Below are 13,557 nucleotides of genomic sequence, written 5' to 3'. Positions count from 1 at the left end.
ACTCATTAGGCACCATTATAATTATAATAAAAGGTGACCAAACTACAATACCACACACTTGTAAAACAATTACATTAAAATTCTTTTGACCAAAACCCCCTTAGTTGCCCCAGAATTGTTTGACTCATAGAAGATTAACAAGTATCAGTTTTAAAATAATTTCACCAGCTAACACCAAGGAATCTCCGTGGCTCCGGTGATCTTGATGTGTAACTTCTGCAACCAAGTGCAGCCCTTCCTACAAGGATCAGAACATAGTTTATGGGATTCCTGGACAATCTTCCATTTTGATGCTGTCCAGATCCATTATTAGATCACACAACTAGAAATCAGTGCACACTAAGGTGGACTATGGCATTTAAATCCATGTATTACATTGCAAGTTGAAGAGAAGTATGCAATGCTGCTCACACACCAGCAGAATAGACTGCTAAAAGAACCGGAAGCTGGCAGACCCTTCAGCAATTGGGGAAAAAAAAGACTGAATTGCTTATTTTTTAAATGGGGCAGGTCCACAGAACTTGAAGGAAACTCTGCTGACCTGTTTTGTTCTGGAAATAAATGTGTGTTTTCCAGTCAGAAGTTCTCATTCTTATTACATTTCCAGTGTGCCCTGCTAATGCACTAGAAACAATGGGATTGCAGTTGGTAGTACTGGATACTGACGCAGAACTCCAAACCCTGGATTTTGCTAGCTCTCCTGGCTACACCAGTTCCAAGGACAACTATGACTAAACTTTAGAACTTCACTAAAGAATGCCCTTAGGCAAGCTATGAACTCAGATTCCATTCCCTGCCAGTAAAAGGAGCATAACAGTAACATGACTCCCTATCCAGGTCTCTTATGAGAACAAGACAGGCTAAGAATTAGAAAACAGGATTTTAAAATTAAGAGTGCAGTATTGTAGATAAGGCAGTTAGACTTTAATAAATAAATTCTCAAGAAGAATCTTTTTATCCAATGTGATGGTTGCTTCTTCTTGTTACAATTTAAATAGGATCTATCATTCAAGATAGGAACTCTGTGTATTGAGACTCCCTTCTTATACTTCCCAATTTCTTACTTGAACATTTTCATTTTTTCGGTGCCATTTTAGTGCTTTATAGGAGGCTTCCAGCCAATATAATTTTTCTTCCTCTTCCTCTTCTCCTTCCAAGACTCTCATTAAAAATATTGTTTCCGCTTGGAGAAAAAAAATGACAATTTATTCATATTATCACATATGAATAAATTTATATTATCACATTTATTCACATATGAAAATGTGACTAATCCACTTGCTTTCACACTGCAGCACAGATTAGCAAAGGTGATTAAACACGATAATCCTCATTTCCAAAAGATTTACATTGCTTTTCTTGGCATGTGCTGGTCATTAAAAGAAGAAATAGTAAGAGGACATTTTTTACAGCAGAAACATTTGGCAGGAGCTCAGCAAAGTAAGATTTGGCTTGAGATTTTAAAATTGTGAATAATATTTTATAAATCCAAACTTCTGATATCAGAACTTTTTGGCATAGCATAATTAAGCATAATTAATAGGTAACAATGCTGGTAAGGTATACTTGCATACAAGCCCACGTAGTCCTACAGTCTACAGTCTGCTTTACTTTCAGTTCAAACAAGTAAGATTCTTTAAAATCCAAAGCAAACTCACTGTGATGTACTAGGACTGTCTCCCATTTGCTTGTCTTGAGCTAACCAACTGAAATTATTCTAGTCTTTCAAACAAGACTGTGTCTATTCACAATCACATAAACTAATTTTGTGCCTTCAAAACAATACATAAACTGAAAATCAATTATCCTTTGCAATGGAGTTTTCCATAAAAAAAACTGTAGAGGAAAGTGCATACAAAGAAGAACCTATTAATGAAAATAACATTCCATCTTGTTTATATTAGGCAAAATTGCATACAGAAATCCATGCATTGGGAGAAATGTCTACAAAACTGTGCTTGAATTTTTGTACAAATTTGTTTTTGTTTTAATTCCATTAAAAACCAAACCAAAATGGGAAAAACTCTGAAAATTCATGACTAAATAAATTTTAGACTGCAAAAAATATTGTGAGCAGAATATGGGTGATTCAGCAAGATGCAGGAAGCTATTTTCAGTAGCAGTCCTGTGGCAGTCCACAATGGAGGCAGAAATTAAGCCAAAAATGGGCTGCTAAGGGAATATGAAAAACGTGGCCTTGAGTTCAAGAATCCTAACATAAATATAGGAAGAACTCACACTTACAATCTTTTGATGTCATGCAATGTGTTCTGAATCCTTCATGACATTGCCTTTGGAGCAAGCCTATAGATATGCCCTTGCTGTCTAAACTACCTGTCAGGTAAGACAGGTAAGAAAGGTAAGAACGGCATTCAAACAGCTTTCCTTTCTTTGAACGCCTTTCTTTTCAGGTAAGAAAGGCATTCAAACAGCCAATATCAAAGAGAAGAGTTATGAAAATGAGATCACTTTAATTCATACAGTTACTTACTAAGGCGAGCCAAGCAACTGAGGCCTGCTGCTTGTAGCTTGGCATTCTCAGGGTACCTTTCAACAGCTTTCAAAATGACTTCATGAACATCATTCACTACCAGGATTTCAAAAAAGTTTTCTAGAGATGGGAAGAGAGTCCAAAAGATAACTGAGTGTACACAGAATGCACACATTTTACACGTATGTGTACTGTGCAGTGCTGGCTATAATCTGAACCATGGCACTTTTAAAAACATCCATAGCAAAGCAATCAGATTTTGCCATCAATGGCACCTAATTTTTGCTCTCAAGCCAACTCTGAATTGCTTGGATTGGGATGGAGCTCAAAGAGAGGGGCTACATGAATTCCAATAAAGAATGACAATCATGGATAAACCTTGATGTTTCAAGGAAAAGCCAAGTCAACAGAAGAACTACCTAAGGCCTGTCTGATTCTGCTCTTTTTGCAGAACCACATTTATTTTAAAAATGTGATTTGTTACATTCTTCTTTCTAGAATCGCAAAGCCCCATCTTGTGCATTTTTACTTAAAAGGCCTATTATACTCACTGGAACTTGTTCCAGGACTAGGGTGTCACTGTAGCTTTAAGAAGTCAAAAGAACCATGAAACTAAAGTTATAGGGGAAAATTCACCAAGAAATATCAGACACAGGCATGACACAATAAGGATGCAATTCTATGCATGTTCAAACAGAAAAGAAGACCTACAACTGTCAGCAATGCCTAAGACTTTTGTAAGATTTGTCCTTTTTTGTATAAACACGCACAGAGTCACATTCTAAGAAATGTTTTCTTTATAAAACAGCAAGCACACAACACCCAAATGCAAGTTTGTTCCTTCTGGAATTATTCTCATTATGCAGCTGGGTTTCTTCCTTTCCATTAAGGCGCTATTTACCTCAAGAAAAGGTATGAATAAAGGCTCAGACTAGTTCAGAAAAGATTAACAATAAGGTTACATTATTTGCCTATGTGTGCACTGAGTGCATCTTCACATGCATGAGTTTTATGGTTACATGTTTTTTCTCATTCAGCTCCTCATGTAGCATTTGTGATTGCCCCCAAACTTCTTCTGAGACTCAGGAGATTATTGTCAAACGGTAGAAAGATCTGCCTTAAAAATAAAATAAAAATTAGGAGCTACAGGAGCTTTGGCATGGGCACAGGGTTGATCACACACACTCTTTTGCTACTATTTTTCTTTCCAGATATGATAATCTTGTGCCAATGTTCATATAATAGTCTTGTTCTAGGACTCACCTAGTGTAAGTTTGTGCAGCAAGCAGCAGCTCACTTCCTGAATTGGTTCACTCTTGGGGAATGCTTTCATCATCTTAACTACAATCCTGTAACACCTCACATTTCCAGACATCAGAATTTCCACATTGATAGCTATAAAAACATACAAGAAATAAGCATACTAGTATACAAAACAAAACAAAACCAGTTCATGCTATTTAAATATACACAGGTTTAACGTTTTTTAATTGGCTGATACTTAGGCACACATGAATGTTGGGGAGAATATTTAAATGTTATTTAAGGCTAGAAAAACCTGCAGTTTTTTGTTTAAAGTTCAAAAATTCTCTATTACAATTTATGTGATTGTAGTATAAATAATTTTAATGTATCTGCAGATAACTTCTTCATCATACTATAACTTGCCATGTATCTCAATTTCGTAAAACAAATCCTTCATTTCCTCTATTTGATTTATTGCCAGACAGAGCAAGCCTAGACAGTCTACAGGATAGAATTTTTCAGAATCCATGCTCCAATACTAGAGCTGGGACTCTGCTCCTGAAGACTCTGGCTTGCAGCCAGCACAGAAAGAACGGCTCCAGCTGCTTCTTTGAAGTCTTAAGAGCAACCTTAAGATTGGATTGAGTGTGGGGCCTGGGGAGTGGAGGAGAACATTGCCAAAATATGAGGTGATGTCTGGTGATGCCTCAGCCTCCTTCCTTCTCCATGTGACGCACCAGTCAGACAGACAGAATTAGTGGTCTCCCTGCTTTGCAGGGCAGAAGGAGTGCAGATGCCACCTTTGCCTTGTGTAGCAAAGGCTCCTCACAATCCTCCATGTTTAGAGGGTATGGATAGCCTCTCTGGACTGCGCTCCAAGGCTCTGATCTATAACAAGCTGTGTGCTATAAGATATAAAGCCTTCTTAATTCTGGGGTGCTAGCTCATCAAATCTGCTACCAGCATAAACAAATCACTAATCAAATCATATCAACAAGCTGATGCATTTTTAAAAACATTAATTTGCTTTAATTAATAAATAAATTAATGAACAGATAAACAGATAAGCATGCAAGCAGCTTTTTTTTAAAGAAAAAGTGGAATAGAAAGCCTTCTGAAAGCACAGGGAAGAAGCAAGACAGACTTCTGAACTAGCTTTTGATTTGCTAGTGAGAAAGTCTAATGTTCAGATTGCAAGATGGGAAGTCTCCTGACACACATAGTGGCTGAAAGACCTGCTAAGAATGCTGATGTTATCTTATGTCTTTCTTCATTCTTCTATTTAGAGTATTAATATACCACTCTATACATTGAAAGAAAGCAAGTCAGCAGTTTTAATTTTTAAGTCAGATTATGTCTCTAAAAACTGCTTACTCAGGAAGGCCTGTTTAAATAAAACAGTCTTTAGAAGGCATTGAAAACAAAATGTATTTTTTTTCTTATTGCATTCTCACAATAATTTTAGTTACAGAAAGTTAGGATCAATGCAATGTTTCATGAATTGAAACAGGTGAAGTATCCAGTTTGCTGTTAAGTTTACAGGCCACTGGACAGTTTACGAAAGGGTTTGCTGAACTTGTGTTTCACTGTCAAAATAAAATTCTGAGAAGCTTGATGTTTTGAAGCTAGATCATTTACACAACCACAAAATAACAGCAAACAAGATAATCCAATGAAAATCCTAGTGTTAAGAGTTAACCCTGTATTAATAAGTTATGCAGAACAACCCACAGTATTAAACTTTTTCATTCTTAGCTGCACTGTTATTTTCAGCTATCCTGATCTGGATGCACTTCAGTCTAAAAAAGACATTTTTTTTGCCAATGAAACAAAGGGGGTGGACAACACACAGCACAGGGCCCCATATGTCCACTCATCGTCCTAGGTATGCCTCCTTCCATCCCTGAACTGTTGAAATTCAGTACAAATGGAAAAAAACGGATGGTGTGCTGCTGGAATTTAGTGGCGACTTGGTTCTGAGTCTCAAAGGAATAATATGTAAAGCAGTATGTAGCTTGTATTCAAGCTTAGCATGACCCTTTTGAGTCACCAAAGTGGGATGCCACTATTGTTTTCATTTTGTCACTGAGGTGATACAGGAACAGGCATGCAGCCCAGGGGAAGAAGGGGGCAGAAGGGAGTTTAAGGAATGGAAACTGCCTGCACTTATCTTCCCATGAATTTTTTTTATTATTACTGTGTTGCATTCATATCCTGCCTTTCTTCCTCTTGCAAGGAACCTAATACGGCTTCCAGTTTCTCCTACTCTCCATTTCACCCTCACAACAACCACCTAAAAGACAGTGACTGGTTCAAAGTCCCGTCTAGATCATTCCTTGTCCTTGGAAAGCCAGTGAGGTGTAGTGGTTAAGAGTACAGAACTTACACTCAGATGATCCGGGTTCTAGTCCCCACTCAGTCATAGAACTTACTGGATAACGTTGGGAAAGTCTCTGAGTGACCTGGGCTAGTCCCCACTCAGCCTCACATAGTTGTTGTTGTGAGGATATGAGGGAGAGGAAAAGGAAAATTACACAAACTTCCTTGAATTGCTTGAAGGGAAAGAAGGCAGGATAGCAATATAATTAAAAAATAAGTCACCCAGTGGGTTTCATGGCTGAGCGGGTACTAGAAGTCAGATTTCCTACTCTCGGGAACACTAGAAGTCAGACAGTTGGGTTCATCGAACTCAGTCTGCCTGTACCAGACTTCCCCAAACAGGTGCTTCATGAATGCAGCAGAATGCAACAACTGTCAGTCATTGGCCATGTTGACTAGGAATGATTCTGTCCTGCACATTTCAAGGGCACTAGCTTGAAGCAGACCACCCTGAACTGACTGACAGCAGCTCTTCAAATTTCAGTCAGAGCCAGTGTGGTGTAGTGGTTAAGAGCATGGGACTGGGACTCAGACGATATGGGTTCTAGTCCCTGCTCAGCCATGGAGCCAACTGGGTGACTTTGGGCCAGTCACAGACTCTCAGCCCAACCTACCTCACAGGGTTGTTGTTGTGGGGATAAGATGGAGGAGGAGATTGATGTAAGCTGCCTTGAGCCCTTTGTAGGAAAAAGGCAGGATACAACTCGAATAAATAAATAAATAAATAAAATAGATGCAGATGCCAGGGACTAAACTTGGAACACTCTCCATGTAAAACATGTGCTGTATAAAAACAGCTGTAAATTCTCACATGCTGAACTCTGCACAACCATTTTAGCAACCAATCAAGTTCTGTTTACATAAGAAAAAGTCCTACAACTCCCAGGTTCCTGCAGCCAGTTATAATGACTCAGGAATGCTAGAAGTTGGGGCGGGGGGGGGGGGGGGTTCTGCCCAGACATTCATAGGATTGTGTCTTTATTGATGTTTTTTAACTGCTAACCTAGCAAAACTGTGTCCACACAGCACCTTCCGAATATTCTAGGAGCATGAAGAGTTCACTGCACTGTTATACTATTCAAAGCAATATTCTGAGAAACCTTTATTTATAAGGTCTTCCATTTTGGCTATGGAATGCCAGATGTGGGCAGAGCAGTACATAAAGACAGCAGCCATCCCTTCTATGGTTCACACCCACCACGGAAATAATCTTGGCATTTTCTCATCAACTACCCCCTTGCACTGAGTCTTGTTTCATACACCACTGTACTGTGCTGCATTTGTTCCCAAGGATAACGCAACAGTTAGCCCTTAGTTGTTTTGAACAATCTGATGATACCAACCCCAATGACTTGCCCTGTCTCCCCTTTTCAAACACAGAACTGACAGCAAGAAAGGAGTATAGTCAATGAGGGAAATTAACTTCCAGTAATGCAAATCTGAAACACCCTAATTTAGACAAAAATACAATGCAGGGGAGGGGTCTTTTTGGTTGTTTACTTTATTTGTTTTTGTTTTTTTAAAGAAAAGGTGGCAATGCAGAGATTAAAACTGGCAGTGGTAGTGGAGTCTTCTCATTCTGTACTACTTTGCACCATTCTGCCACTGTGCTGACATGTTCAAGCTGGACACATCCCTGACCTGCCAATTTCATGTTTAGGTTTGTCACCTGTTTTACTGAACCTGCTTTGTGCCTCTATCAAAGTGAAGACTATATGTATCATATAGCTCCATGTCAGCAGAAGCTTTGCTTGCCTAATTGGTGCCTTCTGTTGGATCAGACCACTGGGCAATTTTGCTCAGTATAATTTATAAGAGCAGCCATCTAGAATTTCAAACAGGAGCCTTTCCCCTCATCCCCCAAAATGCTCAGAGATTATTGTTATACACCACATAAGTATCAGAGTACACCAGTTACATCTTTAAGAATTATCATTATCATTCTTAAAGACAGAAAATGCCCACACTCACCCCACCAATATAAAAACAGCAATACTTACATGGTCCAGCCAGTAAAGATAAAGACAGAAGCGCAAGATGGACTAGTTCCTCTTTCTCAGGGAATTTTTTAAACACATTTAGTAGGATCATATAATCCTTGTCATCAATAAATTCAATCAGCTGCTCCTCTGGAACTGAATTGAAATACAAAGACTCAAGTAAAGCATAAACAGATGATTGTGGATATACTGATCAAATCATATTCACAAAAGGTGGTCCTAGGACGCAAGTGATCTCTTCTGAGCATGGGCCAGATACCTTTTGCCTCTTACCACAGAAAATCTGAGTATATCAGTATGTGAGAAGGAAAGTAGTCAAGGAGTTCTGGCTCAGGTGAGCAATACCTGAGAAGCAAACTTAAGAATGAGGCTGGAGAGAAAAGAAGCTGGGCCTAGGCCTCAAGTAAGAAGGTTTTGAAAAATGTCTTCAAAGAAAAACTCCCTGACTGGTAGCTGAATAAAGCAGTGTCTGCATCAAATTCCAGGAGATCTCCATTTTATCTTCTTTTTCCTCTTCCACTGGTCAAAGTTTCTGTCATTCCCTTTCCTTCTTTCCCTCCCTTACTCTGCACCTTTTAGTTTTATTCTTCCTGAACCACCATATCACTGAGCTGGTGATAATTTCTTTTATAACTAGAGAAATTCTCTCATGATTTTTTCCTAAGCAACTGGTCTTCCAATGGTATTCTGTTCTCGAGCAGTTCTTTCTTGGGGTATGGAAGATGACCAGTCTGCAGTTATCTCTGCTTAGACTCTCTCCTTTTATACAAAAACAAAATTTCTTCCACCTTTCCCTTTCTTCCACCTAAGAGGTATATAATTTCCCAACATGATGACGTTTTCATATCCTCCCAGTCATTGGAAAATGCAGAGTTTTTTCTTCTTCTGGATTAGAAAGAAAATGCATCTTTCCTTATTCAGGATTTCTGCTGATTGCCCTTGCAATGGGAATTTGCACTTCTGCTGTACAGAGGAAACCCATACTTCCTGTATAGGGAAAACATTCTATTTTGTAGATAATGATAGTAGTAGTAGTAGTAGTATTTTCATTTCTATACTAGCCAAAGCTCTCTAAACAATTTACAACATTTGGTGGTTTTTACATTTGCCATACTGCAGGCTCAATGTGTTTGTTTATTCCTGACTTAACATCCCCCCATCCCTTTTTGCACACTTCTGCCCTTCCTTTGCCGGCTGCCACATTGCCTTTGGCTGTTACTGATGCTAAGCAGCACCAACTGGGATGGTGTTTGGGAGTCATATCAGGATGCTGTCTGAAGAAGCAGTGGGGAAAACCTGGCAGCCTAGAATCCTGTAAAACCTGGAGGTGATTTCGTACTGGGTCAAAAGCATTTAAATAGTCATCTCACTTCCAGTTCTGTCATCACCTAACAGTATATCATGAATTGTTTCTCTCAGTTCACTATCCTGCATTCTTATTTCCTACAGAACACTCTTGGTGACCAGTTTGATGCCGCTCAAGCCTCTCATGCAAAACAGATTTTTTTTGGCAAATGTCTTCCTGTGCAAAATTATTGTATTATTGTCTCATTCAATATCTGTGCAAACACCAAAGAACAACATTTTTCCAAATATAGTTACATCTCTGTATTCCAACTCTCCTGCATCTAGGAATTTCCCTTATTTAACACTGATAATTTTGTATTGTATTTTATTGTGTTGTAAGCCGCCCTGAGGCTTCAGCAAGGGGCGGCATAGAAATGTTCTAATCATCATCATCATCATCATCATCATCTCACCAAGTAACTGGGAACACCTAATTTTAAAGCAAAACATGTCCTTTGTGCCATCTGGTGCTATGTTAAAATTACAGATACTCTGTGTTAGAACTTGAACATAATTTATTGGTAATTGCCAACATGATAAAATGAAGCTTTATTGCACCATTCTTGAAAAGTGCTTATACCAGCTTTCCTTAATGCCTTCCAAATATTTGAAATTTCAATTCCCATCTGCCTCAGCCAGCACTGAGTGAGTAAGTTGAAGATTGCAAGTCATAACATCTGGAGGTTATCAAGTTAGGGAAAGTTACATCAGAGTGGAATGACTGGTGTCCCCTTCTACTTTCACTTCTTACCTCAATTCTCTGATTTGGCAAGGCGGAAGCAAGTTCTCTTCACAGGAATGAAGCACACAGAACATTCCTGATCTTTTAAATCAGGGAAAAGAAAACACACAGTACTATAACCTACCCTGATCTCTTAACCATAGCATGTGTGTACTGGCCTTCAGTTGAGTCCCTTACACATGACCCCTGATTTTATCATTCTTAATGCCCATCTAAGTGGAGAGCAACAGAAAAGCTACTAAAAATAGTTAAAGAGCTATGTTTTATTTTGCAAAACCAAGAGAACTGAAAGTTAGTTTCTTTTAATGCACAGGCATTTCCATGTGCCCTGTTTTCCACATGATATGGCCCCTACCATTTACCTGCTCAACATGGCTTTACCACTAACAGTTCTGTCCTTCGTTTCTGGGCTGCTTAGCAGGTCAATGATCTTAGCACCAGGAACACCCACAGTATTCACTGTGTAATTCGGAGTAATTCTGAAGTCATTTTCAGTTGAAGGAGAAATACTGGACAAGAACCTGAAGTGTGCACATTTGGATTGCAAAGTCTTTGCAAAATGGTAGCTGGGCTATTGGCTTCTAATCATTGGCTCAATATAATCATGTGCAAAACAAATGAGTCAATAGTTATTAACTCAGTACTACATATTTGCTTTCATGGGTCTGACTTTACACAGAAGCAGATTTTCACAGATTAGTAAGCCAAGCTTGCACACCGAAGGGATGCTGCTGATCTGCACAGCCCACAAACTACAGTTACCCCTCCTGCTGCTCTTGCAGGGAAGTTTTACAACTCCTCAGGCACAAAGAGAACAGTGAAGGTCAATGTTTGTGCTGGCAGCACAAAGAATGTAATTTAAAGAGAAAGGAGGAGATCTATGGCTAAAGGCTGTTTTGGGGTCTTTCATGTTTTTTTGAATATGCACCCCAGTTAATGGACAGTCTGAAACTTTCTACTTTAAAGATGATGGACTGTGTTGAAATCTGCACACCACGCCTGCAAGCGGTCAACCTAAGATAGATTTCAAGGCTTTCTGGAGACCATGCTATTAGATCATTTAAAAGCTATTAAAAAAAACAACAACAACAGCTTGACTATTAATCTTCTCTGAAACATGTTAGTTAATGCTGTTGCTTTATGGGTTGACAAGGCAAAACAGTGCTTGGAAAATGAGAAAGTGACAATGATTTTACTGAAAATCTAGATAAAGGAGTATTTTTCTTCTTTTCTTTACTTATCTTCCATCCCTCTTTCCTGTTCTCCACGCAACACCACAAGCATGTAGACCCAAAGTATATTATCACATTATTTACCTTTTTCTAAAAGTAGGTGCAAAGCTTTGCATCCATATTGCTGGATCTTTTCATTATCAGAATAACTCTCCATGGCATCAATTATCAATAGAAATACATCCGTCCCTTCTTCCAAAAGAAGAAGTGTTATTTCATCTAAAACACAGAGGAAAAAATCTACAGGCAAATTGTTTACTAAATATTCATCTCTTCATTGACTCATAATGCATTTAAAAGTGCACAATTATCTTGTAATACAATTTTCTCACACTGCCTTGAAAAGCCAAATTCTGTCTATATATTTGGACAGAATTCTGTCCAATATCTCGTAAGGCCTATTCAGAAGTAGGCCTTACTAAACCCAGTAGGGCTTACACCCAGAAAAATGTGCATAAGTTCACAGCATAAAGTACACTGCTACCTTGCTCATTCAGAAGGTCCACTGAAATCAATGTGATCTGCAACCAAATCATTTCTCATATATTTTTAATATTAGAAATATACTCAAGAGCAAAAACTGTTAGTAGCATTTTACAGAACTGCGTAATCTGACAATTTGTAATTCAGCACTAAAAAGGCTTGCAAACAGCTCCACATGTACAGAAAATGCCAATAAAGCTTGCGTCCGTTAGCTAAGTAACAGGGTTTACATTTTCACTTTGAAGCTTGCGCAACATAATGTGAAACCACCCTCTTGGCTGAAGTATGAACCCTTTCATTCAGGGATATTAAAGCTCCACTCCCTCTCATCTTTTGTGTATCTTTATTGTACCAAGAGACTTTGATAAAGTACACATAGACTGCAACCCTACATCCACTTACCTCAGGGTTAGCCTCACCAAACTGAATGAGACTTGCTTTTAATTAAAGCACTGTAAAAAGTGTGTATTTTGCGAGGAACTGTTATTAAAAATACATATGTAAATGCACACTTTCATGCACATTTTATTTTTTAAATCACAGATTAATGTGAAAAGAGATGAAACAGACACATGAACAAAAATATGCAAAACTGGACCAGAAACAGACTGATCTGACCATCCCTATTTTCACTGAAACAAGCCTAGTACTGGAGAATATGGAACAATTTCCAAATCTTGGGAGTTTTCTTCCTGTTCCTTTGGAACCTTAAAGTAAATCATGGAGCTCTTTGGCTCCATTCCCCCTCTTTTCCAAGAATTTATCTGACTCTATGCACATATTCTGCCAGCTACCAGGGTGAATGCCTGCTCAGTCATGCACTCACACACAGAATCTTTTCTTCTCCTGTTTTCATTTATGTCTTGAACTGCAATAGACCACAGTACAAAGCAACAGATTAGGATACAGAGCATATGCCAACCTCTCTCTTGGGGGTGGGGGGAGATTAGATTTACCTATTTATTTTTTATAGATTAAAAGCAAAACAAAGTCAAGGATTTCATCCGACAACCCTGAAAACAAAAGCTGGCAGTATTGTGCATAGCACTTCCCCCTTCAGAAACTATACACTTTTATGTGACAGCACACTGAGGGTAAGACAGTACCTGAAGAAAGAAGCAGGTTTAATGTTTTAAGGCCAGTTGTTGACAGGAGTATGCTCGCATTGTGGATTTTAAGCATCTTAAGAATATGCCTAAAGAGAAAGAAAAAAAATGAACCTAGTACAAAATATGGAAAGTTGGGTCCTCTGTCTCGGTGTACCACTATATTGGTTATGTAACCACAGAATGCTACACTGGGTAAGCATTTTCCCTTCTGTGAAATATCTGTAATAAAATAAAGGCTGTAGTATTTATTCATGGTAGCCATTCTTGAGCCAATGCTCCCCATCTGAGCAGGCATTTCTCCACTTTGTTGAAGCAAAACACATAATTGGCAGCACATGGTACATCTTTTGGCAAAAGATCCATTTGTTCTCACTTTTGTCATAGCATGCATATATGCATGAGTTCATGTATATATGCAAACAAAGTATGTTTACTAACAAGGATGCTCTGAGTTCAAATCCTTTCTTGGTTATGAAGCAGTAAGCCTTGAAGCTAATCTAACTCTTAGCCTAACCTAACTCTCAAGTTT

The 13,557-nt window shown here is 38.6% G+C and overlaps 1 protein-coding gene across 4 annotated transcripts in view; it reads right to left on the bottom strand.

Moving 5' to 3' along the window:
• The window catches only part of LRRK2 (leucine rich repeat kinase 2), a 93,715-nt gene that overhangs the window by 72,450 nt on the left and 7,708 nt on the right, over positions 1-13,557 (bottom strand). For 2 of the 4 annotated variants that reach the window (XM_044423221.1, XM_044423222.1), the window contains exons 4-9: positions 13,026-13,114; positions 11,521-11,655; positions 8,116-8,250; positions 3,755-3,886; positions 2,492-2,611; positions 1,065-1,183 (exon numbers count right to left, since the gene is read on the bottom strand). In XM_044423221.1, the coding sequence (XP_044279156.1) occupies positions 1,065-1,183; positions 2,492-2,611; positions 3,755-3,886; positions 8,116-8,250; positions 11,521-11,655; positions 13,026-13,114 (730 nt within the window). Of the gene's footprint in view, positions 1-1,064; positions 1,184-2,491; positions 2,677-3,754; positions 3,887-8,115; positions 8,251-11,520; positions 11,656-13,025; positions 13,115-13,557 lie in introns of those variants that run through there. The other 2 variants (XM_044423223.1, XM_044423224.1) reach the window with 2 other exon arrangements.

This window comes from Varanus komodoensis, unplaced genomic scaffold, assembly GCF_004798865.1.
Source record: "Varanus komodoensis strain SLA01 unplaced genomic scaffold, ASM479886v1 scaffold13_3, whole genome shotgun sequence".
NCBI classification, from domain to species: Eukaryota; Metazoa; Chordata; class Lepidosauria; order Squamata; family Varanidae; genus Varanus; species Varanus komodoensis.
Note: the sequence above shows the minus strand (reverse complement) of the source record. Positions and strands in the feature narration are given on the sequence as shown.